Here is a 19217-nt window from a genome sequence, read left to right as displayed (position 1 = left end):
CCATTTCAGGCCCTCGTCCCCCTCAACCCAACTCCTATGCTCCCATTTGAGCTGCATCCATTCTTGTGCATCCTTCCAATCCCACACCATCACTTCAGTTCCCACTCCTCTCTCCTGAATGCAAGTCTCATCAAACTTCTCCCTGGCCTCAGAGCCTGCCATGGCTCCCCACTGCTAACAGGATAAAGCCTAAAACCTTTAGCCTTATAAATCCAGTCTCCTGTCATCTGGCTTCTTCTCTCTCCCCCACCACACCTCAGGCACCATCACTCCGCCCACTCCATGCTCGAACTACACGGAACTTCAGAAAGTTTAGTTTCCCAGACACTGTTAAGGCCTCCATGCCTTTATTTCTGTCAGAAATGCCCTTCTTCTTCTTTCCAGAGAAACAACCACTACTTTCTCCCAAACCCTCCTGGGACTTTCCTCCTTTTTTGCCCGATAAACAGCACCAACAATACTTGATTGCTTTTATTTCTCTTTTAACTGTATTCATTTTATTTTTTGGCTGGCCGTGCTGGGTCTTTGTTGCTACACGTGGGCTTTTCTGTGGTTGTGAAGAGCTGGGGCTATTCTCTGGTTGCAGTGACCAGGCTTCTCATTGCGGTGGTTTCTCTTGTTTCACAGCATGGGTTCTAGGCACGCAGGCTTCAGTAGCTGTGACTGGTAGGCTTAGTTGCCCCGTGGCATGTGGGATCTTCCCAGATCAGGGATCGAACTCATGTACCCTGAGCTGGCGGGCTGGTTCTTAAACACTGGACCACCAGGGAAGTCCCTCTTATTTCTTTTCATATTCACTCAAAAATATTTACTGAGATCTATTTTGTGCTAGGACCTGGGGGCCCTCGAGATATAGCAGTGAATAAGACACAGACGGGCCCTCAAGGAAGTGTCTATCACACTAAAACCATCTGGTGCCATTTCAGGGCTCTAAAGAGCTCAGGCCCCACAGTAGTGGCTGGTTTTCCCCAGGCTTGCTGTTGGATATGCACAAGCATAGCCATTTCACTGCCTTTTTATGTTTCATGCAAGACCTGAACCTGGCCAAAGCAACCCAGACAGTGAAATTCTTTCCTAATTTTTTACATACCATTTCCTGTGTCACCCACACCAGCAGTAAGATCCCTTCTACTTCTCTAAACACCCATACCACCTTTTTGTGAAATGGAATATCTCCTGCCATATCTATAAACAAGAATGTCAGAGCCATCCGAGATTCCGGCCCTCCAAATGTGAATTTCTGAACCGGGAGTGCCCCCCAGAGAACAATGCCTGCGATATAGCTGCCACCATTCCCTACAAATGGGAGGGGCGAGGGTGGATATGAAAATGCAGGATGCTAGCCCCAGATAGCTGAGATGCATATGAAACAGATGAGTTTAGTCAGCTCAGGCGCTTGCATCTTCCCATACATAGAAGAGCGCTAAATTCCTAGAGATAACTGATTTTCCTTGTTGTTCAGTTGCTAAGTCATGTCTGACTCTTTGTGACCCCATGGACTGCAGCACGCCAGGCTTCCCTGTCCTTCACTATCTCCCAGAGTTTGCTCAAACTCATGTCCATTGAGTCAGTGATACCATCCGACCATCTCACCCTCTGTCACTTCCTTCTCCTCCTCCCCTCAATCTTTTCCAGCATCAGGGTCTTTTCCAATGAGTCGGCTCTTCACATCAAGTGGCTAAAATATTAGAGCTTCAGTATCAGTCCTTCCAATGAATACTCAGGGTTGATTGCTTTTAGGATTGACTGGTTTGATCTCCTTGCTGTCCAAGGGACTCTCGAGAGTCTTCTCCAGCACCACAAGTCAAAAGCATCAATTCTTCGGTGCTCAACCTTCTTTATGGTCCAACTCTCACATCCATACATGACTACTGGAGAGAAGAGCGCTAATTTCTGGAGATATCTGGTTTTCCTTAATTAACAGTAATCTCTGGTGTTCATACTATCTGCCCCCTTTGCTGTAAACGTCTTTAAAACCTGACTCCTTCCCCACCTCCCTGAAGCAGTTTTTCAGGGCTACCTGAAATGCTGCCTCCGGGCTTGAAGTCCTAAAACTTCCCACAGCTTAAACACAACTCTCAACTTTCAGGTTGTGACTAATTTTTTTAGTTTAGCCATTTTTAGAGCAATCCATGTTGACTGCCACCTTTCCTCCAGTTGCCTGGTACAGGCAACCCCACACTATCTGTATCTTCCCACATCCACTTTGCTTTGAGTCTATGCCTTTGTTTATCCCCTCTCCTCGATCTTAAATGCCCTTTCTTCTCTTCACCTGGTGTATTTGTTATATGTGGCTGTGTAACAAACCACTCAGAGTAGTAACTAAAGGCAATAACAATTCTGGGTATCAGCAGTTTGGTCAGGGGTCAGCAGGGACAGCTCATCTGTGCTCCATACAGACTTGCATTTGCAGTCAGTTTACAGGTGGCCTAGGAGTTGGATGATCCTAGAATGACTCACTCAGTGCCTAGCAATTCACGGGGGCTGTTAGCTAGAGCATTTGAGTTCAGGTCTCTCCATGTGGCTAGCCTGGGCTTCTTCACATGGCAGCTAAATTCCAAGAGGCAAGCCCTCATGAAGTCTCTGCCTGAATCACATCTGTTCAGATCCCATTGGCCAAAACCTGTCATGTGGCTGAGCTCAGAATCAATATGGAAGAGGTATGACTCCCTGAGGAGCCATCAACTGAGCAAATGTACCACAGTCTGTCCTCTACTACTACTGACGTTCTTGGTGGCATCAGTTAGGGTTACACATGTGTTTGTGAGCATGTGGCAGGTCAACTTGGGGCTAGCTTATCCCAAATGGTTTTTGATATAAACTGAGGCACCTTGGTTCTCCATGTGCTTGCTCAAACTTTCTCTTGTGGCAACTGAATTCCAAGAAGGCAAGTCCCAACATACAAACACTTGTGAAGCTTCTGCTTGCATCACAGTTGCTGATAGCCCATTGGCCGAAGCAAGACACATGCCAAGTCCAGAGTCAATGAAGAAGGGGATCACAAGGAGGCAAGGAAATCAGGATGGATGATTCACTGAAGGTCAGTAATGTAAGAATCTACCATGCTTTTCCCCTATTGCTTTCTAATTATCTATTTACCATTTACATATCCCCACTTGGACAACCCTTCCAAGGCAGAGACTGTGCTCTATTGATCTTTGTATTCCCAGGGTCTAGCCCTGTGCCTTAAACATTGTGCCTAGAGCAATAATGTCTTTTAATTATTTGATTAATTTCACACATTTTGTTTATTCATTCATCAGTTCATGGACTTTTCTGTTGTTTCCACTTTTTGGAAACTATGAATATTGCTATTAACATTTGAATATGTTTTTTTGTTTTTTTTTAATGAAATAAATATGAGTATTTTTGATAATAAAGGGTACAATTCACAAAGAAGATAGATATCATAAACTACTGGATACCTAACAATAAAGAAACAAAGATACATACAGTAAAAATCAGAAGAAATATAAGGGAAAAGAAAAAATATATAATCATAGTGAAACATATTAACATTTCTCTGAGAATATTTTATCAAGTGCAGAAAAAATAAGAATAGGAGCATCTTGAATGATGTCATTAATAATTTAAATATAATAGATTTACATTTATATTAATTTATATTACTTTATATCCTACACAAATATATTTAAAATTTTGTATCTTATACATTGTTATTAGATGTCCAAAGGACATTTAGAAAAATTGGCAAAAAGATACACATTACTATTAATTATTTGATCAAACATTCATGAATAAAGGGTCTTAAATGTTGAAAATGTGATCTTCATCGGTGCTTGGACCTCTGCCCTGCATTCTAAGAGAAACTTCCCTTTTTTGTCATGCTCTCCAACCAAACATGGCAGTCAGTTTTTCAGGGCGTAACCTCACTCTGGGAGTGGACCTCAACTAGAGATTAGGAGAGGCAGAAGAGTGTCAAGCAGTTCCAAGACTTTTTAATTTCATAGACTAGTCATATTTCCAAAGAAGTTTGAGGAGCAACAGAAAATTACCACTTTTATTTTTGTGCCTAGAAGGGACATTAAAAACACACCATCTGCCACCACTGGTTCAAAAAAGTAGAAAGGTATAAGCTTAGAACAAGAGTACAGACCATCCCAAGGAAGGGCCAGTGTGTAGCCTCAATTAGACCAAAATTAGGACTCAACAGTATGTGTTGTCTTGATATCTGATCAAATTGTGGGGGGCTCAAGTGATCTAACCACGAATTCTATTTCCCAGTTATTAGCTTCTGTTGATAAGTTCCTCTAGTCAATTAACCATCTTTTTTCCTTCTTATCCCTGAGAACCAGCCTTCAGTTCCCTGCCAGTCCACAGAATTATTCAAACCAGCCAATCATATCCTCCTGTGGGAAATGAGCATTCCACCCTTTGGATACCACAAAGCCTCCCAGAGCTCCTGTTTGTTTACTATTCGAGTGCAGCTCCTGAGTGGCAGGGCCTGGCATGTGGTGTCTTTCTCTGGGCTGTCAGTACAGGTGACTAATAAACTGCTGTTTATTAGTCAGTCACATCCGTACAGTGTCAGGGTCAGACATGGACTATTTTTGCCATATCAGTAAACAAGGATATCAAATTCATGCATGCTCAGTCATGTCTGACTCTCTACCACCCCATGAACTATAGCCCACCAGGCTTCTCGGTTCATGGGATTATCCAGTCAAGAATACTGGAGTGGGTTGCCATTTCCTCCTCCAGGGGATCTTCCCAACCAGGGACTGAGCCTGCGTCTCCTGCAGCTCCTGTAGCTCCTGCATTGGCAGATGGCTTCATTACCACTACCACTTCTTTACCTGGGAAGCCCCTCAGTCATCAGCCATCACAGCCCTCCAAGGTGAGCTAGTGAGCCCTAAGGGCACTCAGGAAGGAAAAGAATACCTGCCATCTAGCTGCCGTCAGACTACAGCCACCCCCTATGGTGGGCCCTGGGAAAGGATGCTCAGGACGTGAAAACACAGGATACTGGCCCCAGATAGCTGGGATGCACCTGAAAGCAATAATTTCAGTGAGTAAGCCCAGACTCTTGCGCCTTCCCATACACAGAAAAGTGCTAAATTCCTTAACTTGGGAATTCTGATTTTCTTTAATTAACAATAATCTTTTGAGGTTCAGACTGCCTGCCAAGCTTCTCTATAACCTGGCTCCTCCCCTCGCCTCTTCTGAGCAGTTCTCTCAGGGTCACTTGTGATGCTGTCTCCCGTGCTTGAAGTCCTAAAAATTCTCACCAAATAAAACGGAACTCTTAACTTTTAGCTTGTGACTATTTTGTTAAGTCAACAGGTTTCACGTGTTTGACCATCTCCGAAACCCTAGGATAGGAATCTGGGAATTCTGCCTTATCAACAGAGTGAAGGGGAGGCGATCAAAACAATGTAGCAGCCTGACAGGTATGTTCAGAGTACTCCACAACCTCCTTGTTCTTTCCATGTCATCTGGGACCAGTGAAGTCAGTCCAGCAGAAGGCTGAAGACCCGCCCTGGAAGGAGTGGAGCACACTGTACCTGGAGTCAGAAGATCTGCAGTCTAGCTTGTCTTGGCTGTGTTTCAAAATATTTGTCTGACCTTTGACAGATCATTATCCTTTTGGGGCCTCATTTTCCAGCTACAAAATGACGAGATGGCTTCTGCCACCTTTGTGATTTTATAAAGACAATCGGATGAAATCAGGAAATAGAGAGAATGGCTGGTAGACCCTTTGTTAGCCTAAAGGAAGGTGCATTTTGAGAGAAGCATTACTCCATGTATCTCCAGATGGGGCACCCAGAGGTGATGGGAGAAGAAAGACCTAAGGGACCCGCAGGGCAGCCACAGTAAGTCGGGAAATCTTGCCGAGGGGATAAACCCTTCCTTCCTGCTTTCAGCACTCCTATCCTGTGCCATTAGAAAATGGGAGTTTTTAAATCTCCTCCCCATCAGGACCCTGTGTTCCATCCCAGCCCCTAAATGGATCATCTGAGCCATTCACTCCATCCAGTCAGACACCTTGGTTTAGCAGACACACTGTTGCCACACTCCCCTCCCCTTCCTGAAGTAAAGTGCTTGGGGACCCAGAAAATAGGCCAGGTCCTTGAAACCTTATCAAAATAGCACAGCCAGGCCTTCCATCCAGCAACACTCAGCGACTGGGCCATAGAGTGGGAAACAGAGCATCCAGGGTCTGTTGTTAAGGGGCCTGTGGGTATCCTCATGTGTTGCCCAAAGGGAAAAAGAACCATCTCCAACCCCATGGGGGTAGAAGCCGGGTTAGGCTGAAGCAAAAGCAACTAAAGCAACTGTGTTTTGATAGGAAAGATCCTTGGATTGAGAACCAGAAAGCTGGTGAGCAGGAAAGAAGACAGAGTGGAATGCCAAGGAGGAGGCTAGCATGTCCAGAAAGCAGCAGGAAGAATGGGAAAGATGAGGTGGTGGTGGAGGTCCGCCGCCAGGGGCAGGACATCCAGGGACTTAAAAATTACCCTCCAGGGCTCTCCTGGTGCTCCAACGGTTAAGAATCTGCCTTGCAATGCAGAGGACACTGGCTCAACCCCTGGTCCCGGAAGACTCCAGGTTCCACATGCCACGGAGCAACTAAGCCTGCGCACCACAACTACTGAGCCTGCACTCTGAAGCCCTCAAGCTGCAACTACTGAGCTCACGTGCTGGAACTACTGAAGCCCTCCGTCTCTAGAGCCGGTGCTCCACAACAAGGGAGACCATCGCAATGAGAAGCCCACACACCACAACCAGAGAAAGCCTGTGCGCAGCAACGAAGAGCAGCCAACATTAAATCCATAAATACTTTTTTAAAAATTACCCTCCAGACAATGAGAAGCCAGCTCATCTCATCTATGAAAAGGGATGGTCTGCAGTTCCCAGGTCCTGGGAGCCTGTGAAATGTAGACTCGGGCAGCCCTACTACTAGGCTAGGGAAATCCCGGGTGGGCAGGAGCAGCTACATTTCTCATAAAGTGCTCCAGGAGCTCCTGCTATTTACCAGAGCCAAGGCTCCGTGGATTGGACCATCTGTGAGGCTTGTTCCAGTTAGAAAGTTCCATCACTCTAAGTGCTGGGAGGCCACCTAACCTCCAAGGGAGGGAGAAGGAAGTGAATCTCCCACTTGCTAGCCCAGGGATGGCTTCCAACAGTACCATTACAGTAATGGAAACTGCAGAGAAGGTGCCAACACTGATCTCTGTGAATAATTAGAATGGTGGGGGGGGGGGGCGGGGGGGCGGCAGGGTCAGCCCACAGGATGTCCCAACCAGAATTCACAAAGAGGCCACAAGGAGGCAAATTAATCAAATAAACCTTTGTTCCAAAAAAAAAAAAAATTGGAGACACAAGTCATCAGCACTGGCTATTAAAAAAAAAAAAGGTCCAAGGGCTTCTGGTGACTTCAAATTAATGGAGCAAGGACAGATGCCCCAGATGATTAAAAGCGTGGTATCTGCTATTCTTTCTACTGGTCCTGTCTCCTCTCCCTTCCCACAGTTGCAGAATTTCCCCTTCCTCTGGGCTGAGATGCAGCAGTGGAATATACAGCACCAAAGACTTGGGGCTCCACAGCCCATGTCAACTGGCCATCTCTCCACCTCTTAGCCATGAAATGGATGTGGGATGAGATGATCCCAGCAGATTGTGGCCATGGATGGAACAGGCCAAGCAGAGTGTTTTGTAAAGGGCAGCACACCTTCTCTTGTCTGAAGACCAAGCACACAGCGCTTAGGGACTTGGGTGGGTGTGAGGGGTAAGAGGAGAACATGAAATCGAGAAGAAACTTCTAGCTGTCTGCACCAAGAAGTGCCAGCCCCGGAGTTGAGGGACACAGTGCTACAGAGCAGAAAGCCTCTTAAGAGATGGGTGTTCTAGGCTGGGTGAAGAGTTGGGGCACGGCTGGGGACCAGGAAAGACCAAGTGCTTCCCTTAAGGGCTGTTGCCATGTGGAAAAACACCCCACTATCTTCCTTTGGAGAAAACCTGGAATATTCCAACACCAAAAACCTCTCACTGGCTGCTCCCGCGGAGATGAGTTCTAGCTGAAACGGAAACGAGGAGGCGGGGGCGCTGCCTAAGGGGGCCCAGCAGCTGGCTTCCATCCACCATTCCTTACCCCCTCGGTTTTCGCGCAGGCTTCCGAAACCTAGGTCAAAAGAAAGGGTTAAAGCCTTAAAAGGGGAGCGGTCTTGGCGGGGCTCTGGGAGGCGGCTGGCGTTCCCTGAGCGAACCCAGCCCGATCTCCAGGGTCCAGAACCCCGCCCTCCCAGACCAGGCCAGCCGACCACAGGATGGCGGCCCCCTTTTGCTGCAGAAGTCCCCTCTTTCACGTCTGTCTCGGGCCGCCTCCTCCTCCCTCCACCACCCTTTTTCGCTGCCGCTCAGCCTCTGATTGGACGAGCCCCCGGGCCCTCCCCGCTCCCCCTCTCCCACCCCTGGTGAAAACTGCGGGCGCGGGGCACGGTGCAGCAACTGGAGGCGGCGGCGCGTCTGCGGGCTGCTGCAGCGGCGGAGGACCGGAGGCCAGGTGGGAGCTGGAGCCAGGGCGGGACCCGGGGCGCAGGGATAGATAGGTCTCTGGCGCTCAAGCAAGCCCTCCCGACCCGAGGCTTCGGAAAACGGACCGAGGGCGCCCTGGGGAGGAGCTGCGCAGTGCTTGGAGAGGGGCCTGCTTGCAAGGCAGGGGCGGGAGCCGCGGCGCACCTTTCGCCCGCTGGGAGACGTTTACCTGGGACTGGAGTGCTGGAGGAGAACCGGGAGGAGGGCGGCAAGGACAGGCTTGGGTTCTGCTCTCCACCCAGAAGTACCCAAACCCAGATCGTAAAGGCGGGGGGCGGGGGGTGGTGATGCTTGAGACTAAGGGAACGGAGGACCAAAAGCTGAAGGCAGTCTCTGCCCTGCGACCTCGCGGCGGGCTTGGTGCCGGGCATCCAAGGAACGCGAAACCGCAGTGCCGCGGGGCCGACACGGGTGGGGGGGTGTGCGGGGGGGGGGGGGGCGGACTGGGAGAAAGGCCGGCAGACAGGGGAGGCGACAACCGGAAAAGGATAAGCGAGGGGGAAGGGGGACCTCAATTGGGAAAGGAAAGGCTTGTAATAGGGAAACGAAATAAGGGTGGGGTTAGTCGAATGAGGGCTAGAGTGGGAGGCAGCGCAAAGCTTCTCCGGGTTCTGAGCTGCGGGGACACAAGGCCAGGGAAACGCTAACAGACGGTGCCTCCCCTATAGCGCCCACCCCACCCTTCCGCTCTGCATCCCCTTCCAGCTCCAGCCCGATTGCTTCCTTTCTAGTTCTAGCCGCCTCCCCCCTTCCTCTCTAGATCCCAAGCTCGCCACCCGCCTCTGTAACTCGGTGTCTGCTAATCAAAACCAGATGTTGCCCCCGCCCCTTTCTTCCCCAACAGCACCTCCGGGTCCCTTTCGGCGGGGGTCTGAAAGGGAACTGACTGCAGCGCAGGCGCCCAGGGACCCCAGCCTCGCCCCTCCCTCCCCACACTGGGCAGGGCGCCGGGGACCTGAACACGGCTAGCTGCGCGCCCTGCGCACGGGAGCGCTAGCACCGGGGCACGGCCCTCCTGTGGCCTCTCCCAGGCGAGCGCTGCTGCGGACAGGCTAGGCTACCCGCTCTGTTGCCTGGCCAGGATGCTGATTGAGCCCAGACTGCAAAAAAAGATGGGGCAGAGAGCCAAGTCAGAGAGGCTACCAGAAGCCGGACTGGAAAATTGCAGGTCCAGGAATCCTGCCCAGAGAGCTGAACAATAGAAAACGTCTTGGTTCCGATGCAGAGAACACATGCAATAGGAGACCACTGTCACCTTCCTCACACACAGCCTGAGACACGTTTAGCTGTGTGCCAAGTGGGGCCCCAGACACACACGACCGACCACCCAACCATCATCCCCAGTCGGTCAGAGATGAACGCTTGTGGATCACTCACTCTTGAACAGTGCTAGATGTTTGTCATTTTCACTAAGCCCATCACAACCTGGTGGGTATCTAAAGCCACGTTCATTCAGTATCTTTCAGGCATCTGTTATATGCCAGGAACTGTTTGGGCACTGGGGAGTTTCTTCAGAACAAGAAATAGGAAGGCCCTGAATGAGAAGGTTTTGTTTCATGGGTAGAGAGTTCTGGTTTTTGCAAGATGAAAAGGTGTTTTGCTGAATTTTCATTTCAGGTTGGAAGGATCCTTAACAAAAGAAACCACAAATAAATACACAAATAAACAATTTCAATATTTAATAGAGGCTTATTTATATATAATCACTAAAAGAGAAATAGAAAAAGTAAAGTAACAGCACATACATCACCAAATTGGGCCGACCAACATCCAGACTTAAACAGCACTGGGAAGTCCCAAATAACAGCAGTCTGGAGTCCCAGTTGGAAAAATGTCCCAGGCTGTGCGTCCACTTAGCGGGTGAGACTTCAAATTGCAGTTTGGGGGGTTCCTGCTTATAATCCCAGGCCTTACAGTGATAGCATCATTTGTTTGCATGCAGAAATGCTCTTCTGGTTTGACTTACTTAACCCTTTTACAATGCTGTTTGTTTCACCTTATGAGTCATAGGATTTCATTAGACCCTGGGGGATTGGCCAGACCTTCAGGGGTTCAAGAATTCCAAGACCCGCTCTTTTTTCTTTTTTCTTGACTAACGCACCACCTGACTAGCTGTGCTTGCAGGCAGGCACAGAATCTGGGCAGTGTCCAGGCAGGTCAGAGGCCTGCTCTCCTGCTTCTGAAGCCTGAACAAGACTTCCTCCATTTTAATTTCCTCAACAAAGGGTTCTGGAGATTGGCTGCACTACAGGGTAGATGAACTTAACACGTCTGAATTGTACACTTAAAAATGATTAACAGGGACTTCCCTGGTGGTCCAGCGGTTAAGACTTCATGCTGCCTGATGCAGCCATTTTTTTCTTTTAATATGTATGGTTAAGATAAATTGTGTTTCTGCAAATTTTACAATAAAAAAAGTAGGAGGTCCCTGCCTTGGAAATGATCAAGTTAAAGCCACTTATTCAAAGCCACCCAGCTAGTAAATGTTCACATACACACACACCACAGAAGGGTGTGTTCCCTGACAGGGAAGAGCTGAGTGGCAGTGTCACATTCACTGAGAGGTGGGGAGGGGAGAGGGCTATAGAGAGGGGCTGGGATGGCCATTATGGGATGTCTCCCGAGGGCCCCCAGCCCTGGCAGTAAGTCTGGGGACACCTGCCCTACCTCCTGGCTGATTCCCATCTTGTTCCACCCCAGATCCAGGACTGAGCTCTCGGCACCATGAACCCTACCATCGGCATCGCCCTCCTGCTAACAGGTATCGGGCAAGGGGTAGGGCTGGGATTCCAAGCTCCCTGGCTGCTTTCTTTTCAGAAAAGCTAGCTTCTTCCTCAAGAAATCAGAAAGCGGAGTTGACTAAGGGAGAGAGGGCTTCTTTTATCCCTAAGACAGCTGAGCAACCTAGTTAGTTTTCTGACTACCTGGGACCATTTCTGGAAACACAGTTCACTAAGCCTGCCCCATACTGAGTTGGGATCTGCAAATGCAGACCAAGATGTAGCATCAAGATCTCCTGCCCCTGGAACACACTGGCGGGACCCCAGGACTAGAACAGAGGGAGATGGGCTGGAGTCTGCAGAAGGGAAGGTACACTGGCCCTCAGGGACCGCTTGGGCAGGGAGAGGTGCTCAACAACAGACCCTTGTGCCCTCCCTGGTCAGGCCTTTCTCTGCTGTGAATGTGAGTGGGAAGCCCCCTGCTCTATAGGCCCTTCCCCAACTTGGAGGGGGGCACTGCTGGTGCCAGTCTTACAGGTGGCCCGTGGGCAGAAGGTGACCAGCCTGACAGCCTGCCTGGTGAACCAGAGCCTTCGTCTAGACTGCCATCATGAGAATACCACCACCACGCCCATTCAGTATGAGTTCAGCCTGACCCGTGACACAAAGAAGTGGGTGCTCTCTGGCTCCAATGGGGTCACTAGGCCAGAATACAGCTCCCGAACCAAATTCTTCAGCAAGTACAACCTCAAGGTCCTCTACCTGTCCAACTTCACCACCAAGGATGAGGGGATCTACACGTGTGAACTCCGCCTCTCTGGCCCGAATCCCTCCGTCTCCAATAAGGATGTCTCTGTGTTGAGAGGTGAGGCAAGCCCCCTGCAAGATCAAGTAAGTGGGCAGAGGCAAGCTGGGGAGGAGCGGGCCGGCTGGGACACCAGGCAAGCCTCTTGGCTGGGCCGCAGAGGAGAGTGGCCCCGTAACCTCTTCCCCTTGTCCCCTCCTGCCACCTGTGCCCAGGGAATTGCTACCCCCAGCCTGCATGGGGGAAGGGCTAAGCGGACAGTCAGACAGGTGGAGTAGTGTGATGGATGCTTCCCCTATGACTGTGGGCAAATCACTCGGCCTCCCCTAACCTCCTTCTCCCTACCTGGAAAACAGGATGGCTCTAGCTACCTCACCCACAGTTTTCTTGTGATGATACGTGTTCAAGGGCTCAGGAAAGGAAAAAAGGATGAAGGTGTTAGTCACTCAGTCGTGTCCGACTCTTGTGACCTCATGGACTGTAGCCCACTGGGCTCCTCTGTCCATGAAATTCTCCAGACAAGAATACTGGAGTGGGTTGCCATTCCCTTCTCCAGGGGATCTACCCAACCCAGGGATCCAACCTGGGTCTCCTGCATTGCAGGCAGATTCTTTACCATCTGAGCCACCAGGGAAGCCCTTCAAGGGCTCAGGAACCTGCAAATGGGAAAGATGGTTGGTTCAACCAGGTTGGCCATGGTTGCAGCCAAGACATCATGGCACCAGCCTCCCCAAGGGAAAGCACCTTGCCCTGATCCTGGCCCCTCTCCATTCTCGCCCTTCCTGTCTGCCCCATTCTCTCACCACAGATAAACTGGTCAGGTGTGGGGGCATAAGCCTGCTGATCCAGAACACCTCGTGGCTGCTGCTGCTGCTGCTGTCCCTGCCTCTGCTGCAGGCCATGGACTTCATCTCCTTGTGACGGGTTGGGCCCACGGAGGACACAGGAAGCCACAAGGCCCAGTCCAGAGATCCTGCTTCTCCGAGTCGGCTAACCCCCTTCCCCACAACCCCTCACACACCTTGGGGAGCAATGGGGACCCTCCCCTCCTAAGGAATTCCAGTGCTGCATGCCATTCCCTCACCTCTGCCAATACCACCTCACACCCCCTCTGCCCGCCACTGGCTACTTGTACTCTTTATTCCAGAGCTGCTTCCGTCTGGTTTATATTTAGGGCTTATCCTTCCTTTTCTTGGGGAGTTTGTGAACGGGAAAGCCAGGGTTAGAGACCTGATGGCGAGTGAGGGGATGGGAGGGGTGGAAGGATGGAGGGGTATCAGTCTCTGAAGGGCGTCATCCTTGCCCGCGGGGACCTGAGGCCTGGGAGAGCCCTGCACGTGGAGGGGGAGGGTGTGTCTGGTCTGAGCAGGCGAGGCGGTGCCTGAAGGCCCCGGATGTGGGGGCACCGCCAAGCCTGGCCCATCACGTGGGGGGAATTCCGAGCGTCACCACGAGCACTTTCTGCCACAGAAGAATGCCATCTTCTTACCCTGCCGAGGGGCCCTGGCCCCGGGGTCTGGGCCAGTGACGATGCCGATTGTGCGGGAAGCACTGCTGATGGGTTGGAGGCGGGTGGAGGGTGCATCACCCTCCCCCACCACAGAGGAAGCCACAGCTGGGAGCCCAGTGTCTCTCACTGGCCCGACCAGCAACTGGGAAGGTGGCAGAGGAGGACAAGCCTGCTCCCGGGCTTATCCCAAGGTCCTATGTGCTTCCAGAACTCGGACCTGGAGGCAGTAAAGTCAGGCCTGGTGGAGGCCCTGATGGAGACCCATGGAGTTTGGCCCCAGTGTTTCTCCGGGAGGCTCTTCCCCTCTCCCCCAGTAGTGCCTGAGCCTTCTGACAGCCCCCTGCCCCTTAGGCCTGCCTTCTCAGGGACCTCCGGGGGGGCCTGAGGCAGGCCATGGGGTGAGACCCACGAGTGGGACCTGTCTCAAGCGATGGCTTTTCCCAGCACCCAGCTCCCCACCCGGCGGCTCTGCCATATCTCGTGACCGTGTGTAGTGCCAGCACAGCTTATGGCATCTCGTTGAGGAAAAAGAATACTGTACAATAAAACCAAGCCTCTGGAATCTGCCCTCCTGTGGGTCTCTGCTTTGCTCCTCTCTCCAGGCCTGCCTCCCACTCCCTTAGCCAAGAGGTCCAACCCCCTGCCTCCTGTGCCCCCCTTCCTGCCTTCAGCAGCCCTTCCTCTCCTCTCTGCCTCCAGGGGTGGACCACTGCACGCCTGGCTTCTCAACCATTATAACACCACACGTTTGCCCAAATAAAGGAATATTATTTCCTCTCTGCAGACTCACCTGCCCATAACATGGTTTGGGCCAAGGCACATGCCGCTGGTTCCAGGATAGGCTAACAAGCACCAAGGTGCGGAGTCTGCCTTCTCAGATGGGGTTGTTCTCAGATGAGGTTATATCTGCTACGTGGGAGCTACCCACATCCATCAAGGTGTGAGGACAAGCATCTCTTAAGTCCAGCTTGACCATAGCACTGGGGTGGGAAGACAACACAGGCCCATCCCGGGCTCCCTCCCCTAAAATCACTGAGCAGAATGCCAACAGCGCCCCCTGGCACTAAGGGCTAGAACAGCACCACAGGGTGGCTCTGGGTCCCAGTGGCTGGCAGAGTGACACAGCTCCCAGACATCCTTCCAGGCTTTGCCAGGGGATCTGGGGGAGGAGAGTGGTGACTACCCAGAATCTGACTCATCTGAGATTTAGTGCTGGGTAGGATGATTTTTCTGAGCTTTTGCTTAAAGGCCTAGGATCTAAATTCATGCCAGTGACTCCCAAGCCCCTAGTGGCCAGGCTGGAAGAGAGCAAGAGAAGCCCCCAAGGAAAAGAAACTGTGTCGCCAAAAACAGGGGCCCACCCATCCCCCACATGGGCTGTCAGACATTCAGTACAGGGCACCCAGCCTGGGCACAGGTCCCTTTTGCTTTGCTTGGTGGTGGTTTCGTCCCTAAGTCTTGTCCGACTCTTACAATCCCATGGACTGTAGCCTGCCAGTCTCTTCCATCCATGGGATTCCCCCAACAAGAATACTGGAGTGGGTTGCCATTTCCTTCTCCAGGGGATCTTCTCAACCCAGGGATCGAACCCAGGTCTCCTGCATTGGCAAGCAGAGTCTTTACCACTGAGCCAAAAGAGCCTTTACCAGGGAAGGGAATTAAAATGCTACACTCGGGGTAATAAGAGTTCAACTTGGAAGGAACTGGGAAGCCAGCCATGCAGCCTTGACTGTGAGAAGCCATGAGACCCCCCTGTGGGGTCTTTGTCACCCTGGCACTGTCCCCCTCAAGAGTTTAGTGCCCCACCCCATCAAGGGTCCCCCTACCGCCGTGGTGTGGAGGGGGAGGAGGAGAGCCCAAGGCCCACAGTGAGTGGGGTTAGCTTCAGAAGATACAGAGGCCACCTGGGGTCCAGAGGCTCCCAGAAGGCAAAGACGGAGAAGAGAGGAACAGGCCTGGGCCTGAGAAGGGGCTCAAAGACAAAAGTCAGAGCTGTCAGGCCTCACAGAACAAGCCGACTGGGAAAGACTGTGGGCCAGGGCTGCGGCGGGCTCTCAGAGGCAGGCCACGATGGCAGTCAGCTCCTCTCCGGTCAAGGCAGGAGAGCCTGAGGGTGCTGCGACACGTCCACGGGGACTTGGCTAATAACAAAGAGGGGTAGTTAGGGACTTTGGGAAGGTCGTGTACACACTGCTGTATTTTAAATGGATAACCAACAAGGACCTGTTGTATGGAACTCTGCTCAGTGTTATGTGGCAGCCTGGATGGGAGGGGGCTTTGGGGGAGAACAGGTACAGGCATACATATGGCTAAGTCCCTTCACTGTCCACCTGAAACTACCACAACATTGTTAATCGGCTATCAGTTCAGTTCAGTTCAGTTCAGTCACTCAGTCGTGTCCGACTCTTTGCGACCCCATGAATTGCAGCACGCCAGGCCTCCCTGTCCATCACCAACTCCCGGAGTTCACTCAAACTCATGTCCATCGAGTCGGTGATGCCATCCAGCCATCTCATCCTCTGTTGTCCCCTTCTCCCCCTGCCCCCAATCCCTCCCAGCATTAGGGTCTTTTCCAGTGAGGCAACTCTTCACATGAGGTGGCCAAAGTATTGGAGTTTCAGCTTTAGCATCAGTCCTTCCAATGAATACCAGGACTGATCTCCTTTAGGATGGACTGATTGGATCTCCTTGCAGTCCAAGGGACTCGCAAGAGTCTTCTCCAACACCATAGTTCAAAAGCATCAATTCTTGGGCACTCATCTTTCTTCACAGTCCAACTCTCACATCCATACATGACCACTGGGAAAACCATAGCTTTGACTAGACGGACATTTGTTGGCAAAGTAATATCTCTGCTTTTCAATATGCTGTCTAGGTTATACCCCAATACAAAATTAAAAGTTTAAAATTTGGGGGAAAAAGAAAAGAGGGCTGGGCCCCAGCCGTCCCTGGTTCCTGCACAAATGCCCAGAACTCAGCCGACCAAGCCCCTTCCCACTCCTCCTCACCCCTCCCCCATGCCCCCCTCTGCCATCTAGGTCCCTCCCTTAGGGCACAGAATGCTTGCTCAATGGAAACAGAGAGAAGCTCCTCTCCACACCTCCATCACTGAGACAAAGGAACATCTGAACATCTGGTGTGAGGGTCTCCACAACACCCAGGGGCTCCCTTAGGAAGGGCAAGGGGATCACCGTGGGGAGACTCAGGGACTCTCTCTGGCCAACCAATAAATGTACCCGGCATCCAGGGGACCCATGACATGCGTCCTCCAACCACCCCACCCCTCTGCCCACCGCCACCAGCATGATGTTCCTGTCCTGTGTCTGCAGCTCCCATGTTGTGATGAGCAGGTTTGTCTTTACATGTGAAGGAAGCAAGTCCCAGGTTAGGAGTCAACCACTTTCTCATCTATCATTAAGGAATCTGTGGGGCTGAAGTCCTGAGTTCTGGCAAAGTGCGACAAAGGTCCTCCCTCCTGCTAATCCAGCAAGGATTCGGGACAAAGGTGGGACTGCCTTCTGCCCAGGGCTCTCAGGGCCCAAATATGCCCACCGCTTGGGAGGATCGTGTCCTGTGAAGATTCCCAGAAGGATTTCCCTGGTGGCTCAGTGGTAAGAGAATCTGCCTGCCAATGCAGGGGACTGGGGTTCAATCCCTGGTCTGGGAAGATTCCACATGATGAGGGGCAACTAAGCCTGTGCACCACAACTATTGAGCCTGTGCTCTAGAGCCCTGGAGCTGCAACTACTGCGGCCTAGAGCCTGTGTTCTGCAACAAGAGAAGCCACCCAGATGAGAAGTTCACCCACAGCAACTACAGAGTAGCCCTCGCTCACCGCAACTAGAGAAAGCCCACTGCACACAGCAGCAAAAACCCAGCACAGCAGGGAAAAAAAAAGACTCTTGGGAGGCATCTTTGCCCGGGCAAAGGGAAGACCTAGGGACAGGGAAGGTACGGAAATGGGCACAGGCTGGAGAGGGCCGAGTAGGACCATCGGGAGAGTTCTGCAGAGGCCAAGTGTGGCTCCACCCTGGAAGGGCACTGGTGGCCGGCCTGGCCCAGTAGCAGAGGTGGGAGTGGCTGGCAGTGGGCATGGTCAGAGGAGGTCATTCAAACAGCTTCTGGTATTTAGTGGAAACCTGGGCTACAAGATCCTAGTCACTCCACCCTTCAATGCCTCACTCCTCTGATTTCCAAAATAAGATGGGGGAAACTCCCTGGTGGTCCAGTGGACTCCACGCCTCCCACTGCAGGGAACTAAGATCCTGCAAGCTTCGCAGCGCAGCCAAAGATAAAATAAAAAATAAAATCAGATGGTAGCACTGGAACATTTATTTGTACAACAAATGTTAAGTACCTAGCTGTGCTAAGAGGTAAAAGACACAGCCCCTGGCTGAAGGAATCTACAGCCCAGTAGGAAGTCAGTATTTTATTTCAACACAGCGATTGTTGCTAGGAGGCAGCAAAGCTGTGACAGACTGTGTAGTGGTTTCCCAACACTCATTCTCCTCTTCTTTCTCAGCAGTAGAACCCACAAATTTGAACTAGAATAAAGACTACATTTGATCAGAATAAAGACTACATTTCCCAGCTCCCTTGTAGCAAGATGTGCACATATGGCTAAGTTCTGTCCAATGGAACATTAACACAAAGTAATGAGTATAATTTCTATGTATGTGTGTTCAGTCACTCAGTCACGCCTGACTCTCTGACCCCATTGACCGTAGCCTGCCAAACTCCTCTGTGCATGGAAATTTTTCCAAACAAGGGAACTTTCTGTTGTGTTTATGTGAGCACTTACATTTATAAAATGCATTTTAGAGTCTTAACTGTGTCAATTCAGTTCAGTTCAGTTCAGTCGCTCAGTCGTGTCCGACTCTTTGCGACCCCATGAATCGAGGCACGCCAGGCCTCCCTGTCCATCACCAACTCCGGGAGTTCACTCAGACTCATGTCCATCGAGTCAGTGATGCCATCCAGCCATCTCATCCTCTGTCGTCCCCTTCTCCTCCTGCCTCCAATCCCTCCCAGCATCAGAGTCTTTTCCAATGAGTCAACTCTTCGCATGAAGTGGCCAAAGTACTGGAGTTTCAGCTTTAGCATCCTTCCTTCCAAAGAAATCTCAGGGCTGATCTCCTTCAGAATGGACTGTGTCAGGAAGTAAAAAGGTCAGAGAGTGGGCAGATTACACATAGAGAGAAAGAGGAGGTACAGGGGGCCAAAGCTGACAGGCCAGAGGACTGGAAGGAGCATCCACGTGGTTGTTGAAATCATAGAGAATGATGAGAGAGACACAGTGGAAAGGAAGCCATTGAGCCGGGAGGCAGCAGTGACCTGGAGCCAGCAGGGGGCAGCAGTGAGGAAGGGAGGCAGTAGGGCACCCAGATGCCGGTAGACTCCTCCACAGGGAGGAAGGCAGCAAGGACACGTCCCCCACCTGCTGTGGGTTGAAGTGTAGCCTCCCCCCAAAAAGATACAGTCAAGTCCTAATCCTCATGACCTATGAATGAAGCCTTATTTGGAAACTGGATCTTTGCAGATGTAATCAAGCTAAAATGAAGTCATAGGATCAGGGTTAGTTGCTCAATCATGTCCAACTCTGTGACCCCATGGACTGTAGCCCACC

General features: G+C 51.2%; 1 protein-coding gene and 1 long non-coding RNA gene across 5 annotated transcripts in view; one reads left to right on the top strand and one right to left on the bottom strand.

Moving 5' to 3' along the window:
• Positions 1–19217, bottom strand: part of LOC133261851 (uncharacterized) — a 101732-nt gene that overhangs the window by 50127 nt on the left and 32388 nt on the right. The window lies entirely within an intron of this gene.
• THY1 (Thy-1 cell surface antigen) lies at positions 8271–14153 on the top strand. Its single transcript, XM_061440594.1, has 4 exons — positions 8271–8524; positions 11257–11317; positions 11806–12141; positions 12890–14153. Exons 2-4 carry the CDS (start codon positions 11281–11283, stop codon positions 13000–13002), a joined length of 486 nt encoding a protein of 161 aa, XP_061296578.1. The 5' UTR covers positions 8271–8524; positions 11257–11280; the 3' UTR covers positions 13003–14153.

Source organism: Bos javanicus, chromosome 15 (genome assembly GCF_032452875.1).
Source record: "Bos javanicus breed banteng chromosome 15, ARS-OSU_banteng_1.0, whole genome shotgun sequence".
NCBI classification, from domain to species: Eukaryota; Metazoa; Chordata; class Mammalia; order Artiodactyla; family Bovidae; genus Bos; species Bos javanicus.
This window is presented reverse-complemented; position numbering and strand designations above follow the sequence as displayed.